This window comes from Ischnura elegans, chromosome 5, assembly GCF_921293095.1.
Source record: "Ischnura elegans chromosome 5, ioIscEleg1.1, whole genome shotgun sequence".
In the NCBI taxonomy this organism is placed as follows: Eukaryota; Metazoa; Arthropoda; class Insecta; order Odonata; family Coenagrionidae; genus Ischnura; species Ischnura elegans.
The window spans coordinates 2,548,702-2,562,443 of record NC_060250.1 but is presented as its reverse complement, the minus strand read 5'-3'; the positions used below and the strand labels follow the sequence as shown (position 1 = coordinate 2,562,443).

The window sequence follows — 13,742 nt, the reverse complement described above, 5'->3', positions numbered from 1 at the left end:
AGAACTATTATTATGTGTGAAGTGTACTTAAAATAAGTAAATTGTGATTGTTTTGTTCACCTTGTTTTTTTTACTGTTTTGACTAATGATTAAGTCACAATGATTGCTAGTCCACAGTGGCCATATTTTGTTTGGAAAGTACCAAAGTACCTAACGTGTAGTACTGTACAGTAGTAACATTTCTTGTAAGTTTTTCTGATATTACAATTAAAAAATACTGAAGTGTTGCATATTTTGAGCTATTTCCTTGTATATGACCTCTTATGACATCTTTCTTCATGCGTTAAAACTTATGGCGAACGCTAGAAAAAGTCAGGATATATCAAGATTTTGGTCAGGAAAAAGTCAGGAAAAGTCAGGATGGGAGGAAATTGAGATCTTGTCCCAACCTAGTGTTCTAAATGAATAGTAAGTATAAAACCTTTAATTATGGTAACAAAAAATTCTTTATTAGTACTGAACTCTCAGTGAGGTAGATCATACAAAACATCAGTCTTCTGAAAGAGATTCTTAAACACAGATAATTGCTGATAAATAAGTAAAATGGATAAACATATTCCGTTAACTCTATAAAATTGAAAAAATCTTTTAAAGTAAAAATATTTTTATCTTTGGACGAACTAAAAAAAATATTTGACTTTAAACCCATTTAATATTTAATTAAAAACAATATGTATCAACCTTAACTCTCAAGAAGTCTTCTTAAAATTGAAAGCAAATAATTTTATATCGTCGAATTTAAATTAAATATTCTGGGATGAATTCAGTGATGAAAAAAGAAGCACCATTGCAATATGTTCTTTTAATTAGCCTTCTTCTGGAAATATTCCATTATCTTTGTTTGATTGGTCATTTTATTTGTGCAAATTATTTAAACTCTTTTTTCTATGATGTCCAACAGCTCTAATTCTCTCTCATTTCCTGCAACAGTTGGTAAATGTAGCCTTAGTGCACTGACAGCAGATATAGCATTGATTGCGCTTTCTTTTGGTATTTCTGTATCATCATCATCCTCCTCACTTGTCTTGATATTTTTAAAACATCTGGGATATTTGGATTTTCCAATGACAAATGGCCTTAACTTTTCATTAGCATTAGCACCATACAATACTGTTAAACGCACTTTGCTATGGTTCCCACATTGGCAAGATTCACCTCTAAACTCTTAAAAGTCTTATGGGGAAGTGTATTGAAAAAAGGCCCGTCTCATCTAAATTGAAAATGTCTTTTGGAGCATACCCTTCTATATATGCTCACTTAAACAATGTTCCTTCCACTGTGCCATTGTATGGGGAACAACACTATTGGACTCACCACAAATTGTTTTGTATACAACATTATGCCTAGTCTTAAACCTGCTTATAACCATCCTTTGAAGCCTCGAAGTCTTCAATTCCCAGCCTCATTGCCACACGTTGCGCTTTTTCCTTCAAAATAACTCCGCTTATGGGTATGTTCGAGGACCTGGTGCACTGAAACCATTCTTTTAAAATTTCTTCTATAGTCTATCATATTTCGAGTACTTAACATATTTTCGCCTCTTTGCAGTAGGTCCGCAATCCACTGCACTAGTTTCTATGTTTTTGCGAGTTTTAATAACAGTGTTTAATGTGGACACTGGAATCCAAAGTTCTTTGGCAAGGGAAACGCGTGAGCCTATATATGCGAGTCAACTCTTCCCAACATTTTTATTTTATCTTCTATTGAAAAATTTTTCCTCTCTCATTTCTAGGCCATTCAGTATTTGATTCGCGTTTATTGACGCTGTCACGAAAAAAGCAGGGAAAAGGAGATTACGATTAAAACGAATTTAAAAATAAACGAAGAACTTGGTAATAATGTACGCGAAGGAGAACGCCCAGTGCGTGGATCATCACGATAACGACTACGAGTATAAATATAGCGTCTATATTTGTAACTACGATGCTTACAAGTGAAGTGGAAAACCTACAATACTTGAAAAGAAATTTAAACTTCGCAAACAACCTGTCTCAGGAAATCCCGCGATCCCCGCGATAGTGGTCAGAAACAGATGAAGAATGAATTATTTTAGTGGTTCAAAGACGCCGTATTAATGATATAGGCGCTGGTGACCGGTATGCCAAAAAGGCAAGGAGGTTGTAAATACAACTTCCTTTCCTATATTTGCAACCTTCTTGCAAAAAGGTTATCCCTGCCTCCGATCTCGAAAACTCTTTCTTCTTGATTACGGCGCGCTATCCGCCATGTTCCCTTTGGCGGCCTGGCGTAAATAGCGGGTCATTTGAAATTTCGTCAGCGTAAATGCGGGGAAGACTTAACATTGTAGAGATACTTAATTCATCGGGACTCGACGAAAATGTCGCAAATTGCGGGAAAACGTAAATTGCGGGGGCGTAAAAGCGAGGTTCTACTGTATATGCTTCTTTATCAAAAAATATAAACTAAGAATTGAATTCCTTGTCTTTTGAGCAGCGTTTACCATTTTTAAACGAAATTCTATCATAAATATTAACTTATGTCTCAATTTTAGTATAAAATCAGCATGGAAATTGTTAATGCATTGAATTCGTTAATGCTGACGGTAGAGCTTTAAAATTTTAAATTCTCAGAATGAAATGAGGAATTCAATTGGAAGTCTTTAATTTACGTGCAAGCAACAATCATCCGTAAGGCTAATTCATATAAAACAAAGCATGAGTTGACAGAAACCAATGCCGCTGGTAGGGTCATTTACCGCAAACGGAGAGAGACCAATTACCCTCGGAGCCCAAGGTAATGCAAAATCCCGACTAGAAAGGATCAAAAAAGGTTGATGTTGACAGTGTGTGATTATTGGCAAGACCCTTCTTAACAGATGTCCAACATAAGTGCTCCATACGGAGAAGACCGAAGAGTCTCTTGGGGTGCAGTCCTGCAATCATGCTAAGGAGATAACTCCACTGTTTTGAAAGAGTTAAAACCAGCCTCGAGAATATTCATAAGAGTACTTTTTTTTTATAAAACTACTAATTACATATGCAAAACATGACAACCTCTAAAGCAGCCTCTGTAAAGTCAGTACCTATGCAGATGGCTGAAAAGGCATCAACCAAACTTAGTTCTCTTATAGAAGACCTAAGCAGAAAAATAGGTATTTGAAAAAATCTGTTTTTTGATCCCCAAGAAGTTCCGACTACAGACATGAACCCTGACTTAAAGACAAAAAATTCATGGCCTCGAGTCAATGGAGACAGAGAAGTTGATGTTGGAACCTTTTTTAATTCTTTTAATTGATAGCAGAACATTTAAACTACCCACTGAGAAATTTTAAAGAAAATAAAAGGTGGCCTTTTTTGTAATAAATTGTTAAATAACGACTCATTTTTACTGTTTTTATTTGTTTATTATTGCTTCAAATGACTTGCAAGTTATGTCAGTATGTGCATAAATGAATTTTCTTCAAAATGAAACACTAACCACTGCATTATGGGCCATGGTTCCTTAGTACATAATCAGCATTTATGTATGTGATTTTTCATTTTTTACTCTGAGGCCTGGCTCAGCAATGTTCAAAGGAGGATAACTTTATAACGGTTCATTTCTGAGCTGGGATAAAGTGATCATTATTCATCATAAGGATCATACTGCTTTCATGTATATAACTTTCACAGAAATGGGTGATGGTCACCTGACATAATTTTGCACTATCTGCCTGATTTGAGATGAAATGGCCCTGCTGTATTTTATGACCCCAGTAATCTGGGCTAGGTAGGGAAAAAACAGCAGTAATTTTAAAAGAGGCATATTGGATTGGCATCTGTTGCACAGTACGGATTTGGCACCCAATGACTTCTTTTTGTCCCCAAACATCGAGGATAAATTATATTGGTAACAATTTTTATTGGTAGGAGAAGGAGTTGGTGCATTGGTAAACCATGTTTTTGGGACGAACCTGCTGATACCAAAAATTTTTCCGCAATTGATTGCAAAATGATGAACATACCACAGAGAAGATGATATGAAAAACAAATCAAACAACTTTCTGTGAAAAATTGTGTACTACTTTTTTTAATGTTTTGCTCAAAATATATAAGCTCACAGTTGTGTCCATTTTTTCCTTAAGGTGATATGTGCTCTGACGCAAAGAAGTTTCGAGTTTTATTCATAGAAATTGCTTCTTGCTGTTGAGTATTATTGTTTTGCTGTGTATGTGAGTCGCTTAAGGAACACTTCCTTCTCAATTCACTTGGGTTGTGTTGACTTTTTTTTTTGTTCCCAGCACGACCTAGTAGATTTCCAATTCAGCCAATTCCGCTTGTGGGCTGTGTGGACCGTCTCAGATGGCTCGATGCTCGTGAGCAGCATCCTGATGGAACTGGGGGAGGGGAGAGCATCTGCACAGCGCAGCCAGGACGATTGGGAGCCAGCCATCTTGGAGACTCCGCCACAAGGGCTTCTCTTCCCTTGGTCACCGGCAAATGAGGAGGGCGTGGACCCCACCACTGACCCTAGGCATGCTTATCTCGCCCACATCTTCCACCCTGGCCGCTTCCCTCTGGCTGTCATCGCCAAGGCATTGGCAGTGAGTATATTACCTCCAAAGTTTTGCATCCCATGCATTCCAAATATCATGTGGTGGACTTTTGCTGTGGGGAGCCATTTTCACCTCCAAACATTCGAGAATCTGTCTCACAACATTTGCAATATCAACCCCTTTTTAAGTTGTATACGAGGTGTGTCTGAAAAGTATCCAGCCTGCATTCATATTCGGGCCATGGCATCCTTTAAAGCAGAGGAAATTTGATTGAACCACTTACTTTCAGTGGTGCTTCCACATCTTAAAGCAGTCATCAAACAGAGATTTTGAAATTCAGTATACACCCATGTCTCGTATAGCGCAAGGGATGCGTTCCTTGGGGTCTTTGCGCTATATGAATTTGCGTTATACGAGAGCGTTTTAACATAGGGAAGATAGGGATGCGTTCCTGGTAGCATAGGTCTTTGGTATTGAATTTCCTCTAAAACATCTATATTCCCATAAAAAGCCTTAGAAAACATTATTTCTATAAATATTTATAGTTAAAAACATCTTTAAAGATAGTATTCACGCATTCAAAGACTTTTATTCACGTTAAAAAAAATTCTTACTTGCTTTCGAAATTCCGTCCTGTCGTGCGGGTGGGCTAACATCTGCTATCTCAGGGGATCGTAATGCGTTGCCGGCAGTTGATGATTTTTCAAACTAGTCTAAAAACAACTATTGTGTCACCCAGGCCCTTTTGTCGCTCATCGAAATGACAGGAAAATGCTACTTTGAATGCCATTTCATAGCTAGCGGAGTTTATGAATGATAAATCATTTTAATTTGAAGTCCTCCGAGTCATTAGCAGCTACGTGAAACAGTCTTTAAATGCCTTGAAACCTGACCCAGGTTTTCCTTCCCTGAAAATGAATGAACGAGAATGCATTCTTTTCCAAAAGAATATCGTCTCGTCAACACTAGATCTAGTTGAGGGGGAAAGGAGCCACTTTCAATCACAGCTTGGAGTTCATCAGAAAATGTTGTGGTGGCTGCGCTATCAACACTTGCAGATTCACCTGATATCGCCGCACTGAAAATACCTGCTTGCCGTTTAAATTCTGGAACCAACCGCTTTCACTAAATGTCTCGGAGCGATTACCACTCTCGTCTTTTTGTACTGATTCACCATGAACTTTCCGTATGTGTAGACCGCTTGGTTGAAGTTGGTGCGGCTGAGGTCACTGATATTTTAGCTTCGTCTTTATTCAAAATAAGGCATCGTGAGTTTAAACTTCCACGCAATATCGCTTTGACGCTCTCCATTTTCAAAGCAATTGACCTCTCTCAAGTCCTCTTCTAGGTTTATGGTTTTTCTTGATAAATTCTTGATTTTTCTACACGCATTCCTATTTTTTGCCATATTCTCTTGGTTTTTACTCTGTATGGCTCTATCTAAATCACCTTCCACTGCTGAACTGTATTCCTGAGACGCAGAAGGCCTATGACTGCGGGAAGGGAACGAAGCCATTGTGTTTGAGACTCTATAGCGGACCCTTTTATGTGTTGATGCTATTCATGCGCAACTCGGTCACCGCTCCATTTCTCCCCCGTGAATACTGATGACCTTGAAGGCTTTACCTGGAAGTCAATCGCCCGGTAACCTACGACGGCAAAAATACGTCTCAAACTGTATTGCTGAAAAAAAAACTCATTTCCACTAGCCCCACGCTTAATTAACGATCTAAATTATTTATTATCATTCTGTTAAGGAGACGAGATAAATCTTCGGTAGGCCGGCTATCTGGACCCAATGACGAGTAATACTTTTGGCAATTGCAAAGCAATGAATTTCGATTAATATATAAACAAAAAAGAAGATTTGAGGCAAGAAATAATATTAATATGCGTAAATTGATAGAAATTACGTGTGTACTTAGCGCAAGTTCACGTTTTATCACGAGAGCGTTTAAGAGTTTTGATTAGGCTACACTGCGTTGCAATGTTTCCCCGAGGAACGAATTTGCGCTATAGCGAAATTGCGCTAATCGAAATTGCGCTATACGAGACATGGGTGTACGTGTCACATTGCTCTAAATCATCTCGATGTCCTCGGCTGCTGCTTTTTTGAGTACCATTTTCAATTTTGGGAGCATTCAAAAGTTGTAGGGAGCTATGTCGGAACTGAATGGAGGCTGGCAAAGCTGTACTATCTTGTGTTTTGCCAAAAATTGCTTCTCAAGCTTTGATGAATGCACTAGCTTGTTATTGTGATGAAGAAGCCAGTCATCGCTTGACCAGAAATGCAGTATGTTACCATCACACCAAGTGGTTACCATCTTTTTCTCTCATTGCAAAACTTCCTGGGTGTTAAGAAATTGGCATCAAGAGAAGATAGAGATAAATGGGTACTAGAGTTTTTTGTCAAAATACACCTAAAATTTACCAATTAAACACCAAAGATTTATATGAAGCTACCATTAAAACCACAATGAATTATCAAACAAAATGGTGCATATTTGAACTAAATCCGAAGCATGTCAAATAATGTCTTGAAGTTCGTGCAAAAATAATTGATTTCTTTTTCCCCAACCTAATATCAGAGAAGGTTTCTTGTCGATAGCATCGTACTCACCACTCCAATTAGAAAAATCGTTAATGGGGCAATCACCTTTCACCTTAAATTGCCTGCACCACTCCTTTATATGTGTTATGCCTTTCAACTTTCAACCCCAAAGGCCCTCTGTACCACTTCAGTCCTCTCTTTGCGACCCTTGCCAAGATTGAAGCGAGACTTGACGCAAATTTGTTGATCTGTTCTTTGTGGCATTTTATGTAATAAACAGCAAATGCAACATAGGAAAAAAAGTTGGACAATAATGTACCCTGTGTGCGACCTAACGATAAGTAGTCTGGCCAATAACTACAGCGTTCAGAGAGCTTGTGGAGGACTACTGGTGAAACTAATATGTATGTGTGGTGCTTACATTCTTTCAGTCACCAACACCACGAGTCCTCTGAGCTGTTGGGTGGGGGCCTTGGCCACGTGTCGGATTTGGAAACTACCTGAAAACTGTTATTTTAAATTTATAGTGTTGTAGTGTTTGTCCCAATTCACTCCCTTCCCTTTGGATTCAGACCTTGGCTTTCCCATTTGATCCCCATTTGACATTTGATCAGGGATCATGAGTTGGAGTCCTGCTAGATAGATAAATGAGTTGCTGTTTGGCCGTGACTGATGGTTAAAAACTGTACGTTTGAAGGGCGAGTGATGCCCCACCACAACCAGACTTCTGTTGCGAAAATGAATAAGGGCACAGGTGTAGTTCCATGTCAACCACACCACTATTCTGAGAGAGACAATCGTACTAAGGAAGTTTGGCGAATTCGGCAAGATAAAAAGAAGTACAGTAAACTCTTGATTTTACGAAGCCAGTGGGACAGGAAAATTGGCACTGTCGTAAAATTGAGTTTCGTAAATTCAAACCTTTTTCATAAGTCACGAAAAAAATGTTCGCTTTTGTTTCTTCCGCCGTTTTTTGTCTTTAGTGGTCTTATTTAAATGTTTTCGGTGGTTATTCTCTGTATAATACATAGAAAAGGCTTTTTGTTATCGATTTATGATGTGAAAAATCGTTAAATAATCATACCACCATAAAATTCCCATTTCTTGTTCATACTTCAACATCAACGATCGCTTAAGAAAATCCCGACCAGTTTAAAAAACGTAATCAAATAATGAATTGCAATGTTTATTATAAGAATTTAATGTTATAAATTTGTGGTTAGGAGCGAATAGCAACTATTAAGTATGCTAAAGATAGATATTAGTTTCTGAGACCCACGGAATTTTAGCAGCAGCCGGCCTAACCGCCATTTATGTCGCCCTCTATCGTACAGTGACGAGAAAAAAGAGAAAAACAAGGGTCTTAGCCCGTTTCCATAATAACCTTCGTAAGTTAATATTTCGAGTTATTTCGTATTTTAAGCAGAATGTGCTCTATTTTCACTGAGATTCAATTACGATCATAAATAACGTAGGATCTGATTATCTTCTTGCGAATATTTGAAGTAAATTCTGTTTGAGTTCTCCGTCTGACTACTGTGTTCCATCATCTTTGCAGACGTTGCCATAAAAGGCTTAATTCTTCATCAGGACCATATTCTTCATACCGGGTGTGAGGTGACCTGTTCATATAGTATGTTTCTCTCCTTTTATGCCGACAGGAGCAAGGTTCCAACCGGAAAACGACAGGAGAAACATCTTACAGTATCGGAGAAATAGAGAGAGAAACGTTATTCTCCACATTGATTGTTTTCCTACAAAAGACGTTTTATCATTTCTCAACGTGGTGACGTATTGGTTCACTTGCGTGAATTCCCAAAAATGATACGCAAAAAAATGTACCTTCACCTCATTTAGTTTTCGTGTTACTTTTTCCGCCGTATTGAAAGTTATGCAAAGGATCATTGACATAGAGCAAAGATTTTTGTTAGTTTTAGCACTAAAATTACGCGTGCCATAATCGTAAATAAATATAGAGTGGAAAGCGCAAAGAAAATAATTAAATTTCAATTTTAAAGTCAGCAGAGAAGAAGAGAGACAATTTTATAAGCACGGCACCATTTCCCTGACAATGGAGGATACTTCTCCAGCCTCTCTCAGGTTAAAAACTTACCCCCGTTGCCGGTAAAGATGAACCATGCCCTTCTCCACAGTCGGAGAACATTCCCAGTGGGTGGGGTGAATAAGAGTGGAATGGGGATTGCCTGAGGAAAGAAGTGTGGTCAGCATTAGGAGTGGTGAAGGGGTCAGGAGAAAGAAGGGTGGCGAAAGGTCCTTCAGCTCTGCCTCAGACTACGTTTGGGGGCCGTATTTTATTACGACGCATGCAAGCTCCGTGACCTTAGGAAGGGAGTGAATGGGAAATGATGGGGAAGGAGGGGTTTGGGATGCGTAAAAGGTGGGTGTCAGCAAGATCAGCCAAAGGCGGCAGGAGGGAGTAAACAAAGGCTTTGGAAAGAAAGAACTCTCAGCATGGGAGAACGGGGAAGCGCGTGAGAAGAAAGTTCATGGTTAGACTTGGAAGTGCGTCTTCATTACGAGAAGCCTGAAATATAAATTGGCGGTAAATAGAGCCCAATACTTTAGATATTTAAGTTGTTTATTCACAAAGGCCAATATATACACGAAAAGATATTACCCAAAAAAATCTGTTATTTTTTTGCTTTTTTCCCATCTCCATCGCCGCTTCCACCATGGTTTCTACCTTGCATAAGTGGTAATTAAATTGGGGGTCCAAATAGTTAGCCAGATCTAAATGTCTTAATGTTTGGAAGGCAGCGTATACTTCTTTTTTATTAGGTGGAATTACTTCCTCACTTTCATCATCGTCGTCACTGCTATTCTGACTAGTCCCGGCCGCTGCTTCTTCTGACACAGGCACCGGCGTCGAATCGTCGCAAGCCTGGAGATCATCATCTAGCGCAATATAATCACTTGATGTTGCGCGCTGTGCTCCTCCTGCTTTTGCCAAATATTTTTTTAAATCTTCTTTTAAGCCACTAATCTCATCCGCGATTTCATCTGCTGCAGCTTCCTGAAGGTATAACGTAACGATTCAACCAAAGCCGTGATATTAAAGCAGTAAAATTACTATTAGGTTCATTGTATCAAATACCAACCTGGGGAACATCCTCATGATGCGCTATCAGAGGGAATCCGGCCGATTTCCAGCAATTTGCGATGGTTGTGGAGGAAATCTCTCTCCAGGACTTGGCTATGGCACGGATTGCATGTATCAACGTCCATTTCGGGATGTTATTCATTTCTGTTCCCATTTCTAAAAGTAGCAAATAGATTTGAAAGACTGATAATCATGAATAAAAATATCTAAATCAATATCCAAACGCACATGAGCAAAATAGATGAATGTGTACATACCGATCCATCGCAAGTAATACCATGCAAGCTTCTTCCGGTACAGGACTTTAAAATTCTGGATAATGCCTTGGTCCAAGGGCTGGGACTTGCTAGTCGAGTTCGGAGGTAAAAAGAGGACTCGAACATTAGCCAACTTTAGATCTTCCACGTATTTATGGACGGTGGCATTATCCATTATTAAAACAACTTTGCGGTTCTCTCCAGCAATTTTGCTCTGTAGACGTATAACCGTTTGCTGGAAAATTTCTCGGGTCATTCAGCTGTTTTTATTTGCATGGTAAAAAACTGGGAGGGCTTCCAATTTTACATGTTTTAAGCACCGTGGCCTTTCAAATTTCCCAATGACAACGGGCTTGATTTTGTCCGTGCCCGATTGGTTGACGCACAGCCCCACAGTAACACCCACTTTACTCTTTTTCCCCCCATGGCACCTTTGCCCTTTGAAACCCAGTGTTACATCAGGTAATGCATTAAAAAATAGCCCAGTTTCATCAAAATTGTTGCGATCTCTGGGACTATATTCTTGAAGTATATCATTGTTATCGATGTGCCATTTATCGATAATTTCAGTATTAACAGAGCCTTCTTCCCCACTTATCTTCAGAGATACAATGTTGAATCTTGATTTAAAATTGGTCAACCACCCACTAGAACATGTAAAATCATCAATTTTCTTTTGCAAGGCTATGTATTCGGCCTTTTCTTGTAATATTGGTCCACTAATTGGAAGATTTTGCTCACGGCACTTACAAAAGAAAGTGTATAGCTCCTCTTCAACCTCCGCGAACTTGGCGCAGCTCAGATATTTCCTTTTCAGCGAAACACCCGACCCGACCTTTTCTTGTAGTTTGCCGCTGTTTGCTAGAATTGTCGACAAAGTCGACAGTGGGATTCCAAACTTTTCCGCTATCTCACTTTTAGTTAATCTCTTCGCCTCTTCAATAATTTTCATTTTTATTTCTAAAGGTAATACTCTTATTTTTCGTTTTAGCTATGAAGGCTCCATATTCCCAATTTTCAAACACACTCGCAAAGAAAACGTTACTATTGTAGATCCAGAGAAGCACTGGTTGTTGCTTACGCACTCGCAAGGCACACAAACTGAAGCCCTTCGCAACCTCGTGAATTTAGCACAAGCCCATCCCGTACGATTGAGCGCTTTCAGGACGAAAGACAGTCAGACGCCCCCTTGTGGATAGATACCAATGTGCTTGGGCGAAAACTTAATGCACAGAATCATCAAATCCCCATTCGAATTAGCAATAGAGGAGCCATTTCTCCCTCAATATAGGCTCGTGTATAAAATATGATATCATCAGCGATATCCTTACTACTTCTCCCCATCTCTCGCCGCTGACAACCACAGTATTTTCCCCGACCTCCCCTCCTCCGAAATATAACTTTAGCGTCTAAAATGAAATATATTTCCTCTATCATTGAGTGCATTATTTCTCTTCCTTCCTCATATTTCCAACTGTTGATGAGAAAAGTGTTGTCACGAACGTTGAAATTTGAGTATTTTTATGGACTTGTGTCATATTTGTGTATGATTCAATTACGTAGGGTTTAAGTAGGAGTGTAAGAAATACCCTGAGTGACCTTCCTGACATGTTAAACTACGAATTATTGTCGATGCTATGTTTACGAACAGGCCCGAAAATAGGGGCATAATGTCAGCCGCGATATTTTTACTGAACTCCTACTTCCCCTAAATTCCCACTGTGAGGTTTTTGGCGACCCATTTCTCTCCAAAGCTGCATTATCATTTACGATTTCGCACTTTTGATGGACCACAGTCGGAAGCGCTGATTTTTTAGCTACTTACACCGGCGTAACTAGTTTTGTTGACAAATTTTTTGCCGTAGTTCGTATAAACGAATGCCATTTGCTCCTAGGGACCGAGCCGAGGTTCGTAAATTCAAAAAATTTCGTATAATCGAATAGCGCCATGTATTTAGCATAGGCTTTTCGCCGGGACCGCAATATCACTTCGTATAATCGAAAACTTCGTAAAATCAAGAGTTTACTGTAGGTCCTTTTTAACAACACTATTTAATAAAAAAATAAAGAAGATAGGAAAAAAAAACCTTTTCCACGTACAGCATCACCTTCAACAGGCAAAAATTAACCCTTAAAAAAAAATGGCATCACCTCTAATACAACAAAAAGGAATCCTCACTACGGCATCACCTCCAACAAAATAATTTAGGCAAAATAACAAATTGGGACGAGGCACAGAACATTACCTTCAAGTAATGCCTGTAATTGATACACTTTTTAGATAGAAAGTTGCACTATTAGTCCACTAAATTCGGTCCTTTTTTCTTTAGAATTTAATGCCCAGGGTAACAAGACACTGAGAATGGTTTCAAATTTTTTAAATCACCAGACAAAAAAAAAAACCGTGTGGAGTTAATGGTGATTAAAATGTGGGAACAGGATAAGAACACGTGGCGTGGCAGGAATTCTCACAAAGTTTTGTTGAGTGCGAGCGAATCCTCGAGGAACCGTGGGTGTGTCGGACGAAGGGCCGGAGAGGCGATGGTGATATCTGCTCCCAATGTGGCTCGGAACACCACTATGCCACTGGGTTCGGCTCGCTGCGGTAAAAGATGCTTTCCCGTGCCTTGACTGGGTGTCCTCAGTCCCACTATGAAGGTGGACTCCCAATGAGAGTGTAGAACCAGTCAGCAGTGTGCCATGCTATCTGCTCTCTCTCATCTCACTTCCTTATATCCCCACGAGGGTCTCCCATGGTTCCCCACTTTTTCTGTCATCTGTTTTTTTCGATGTTCTTTTTTTCCGCGGAGTTAAAATACAGACGATGCACTTCACTAGGGTGTCACTAGGCACTGACATAACATTTGGCAACACACAAAAATACATTCCGTGGTATTGCATAATAAAATATACATATGTATTTAAAAAATATAGATAAGGGATAAAAAATAAACCCTTTTTGCCAAAATCGCAAAACTTACAATGATCGTCTCTCTAGAATATGAACTTAGGAAAGCATGTGATGGTCTCGGACCATCACAATATGGTGTCAAGTGCCATTCTTTAATTCTGGTTGTGGGCAACCACTGCTGTAGCCCGCTTCAAACTTGTCCTTAAAATTTAATGAATAGTGGTTATAACATAGCAAACAGTTAATTCCCTCAATTTAGTTTTTGATGGGATTTATGGTGTATTTATAGGGTACGGATACTTCTTGTGACCCTTAATTATTATGCTGCTAAGAAGATGGCAGTGGTTCAAATATTTAATCCTTTACTGTATTCATCATTGAGTTCATTTTAATAATTGTTTCTAAAT

General features: G+C 39.1%; 1 protein-coding gene across 2 annotated transcripts in view; it reads left to right on the top strand.

Annotated features, from left to right (window-relative positions):
- Nucleotides 1–13,742, top strand: part of LOC124158421 (nuclear pore complex protein Nup160 homolog) — a 213,792-nt gene that overhangs the window by 50,925 nt on the left and 149,125 nt on the right. For both annotated transcript variants that reach the window (XM_046533501.1, XM_046533500.1), the window contains exon 8: nucleotides 4,241–4,543. In XM_046533501.1, the coding sequence (XP_046389457.1) occupies nucleotides 4,241–4,543 (303 nt within the window). The remainder of the gene's footprint in view (nucleotides 1–4,240; nucleotides 4,544–13,742) is intronic.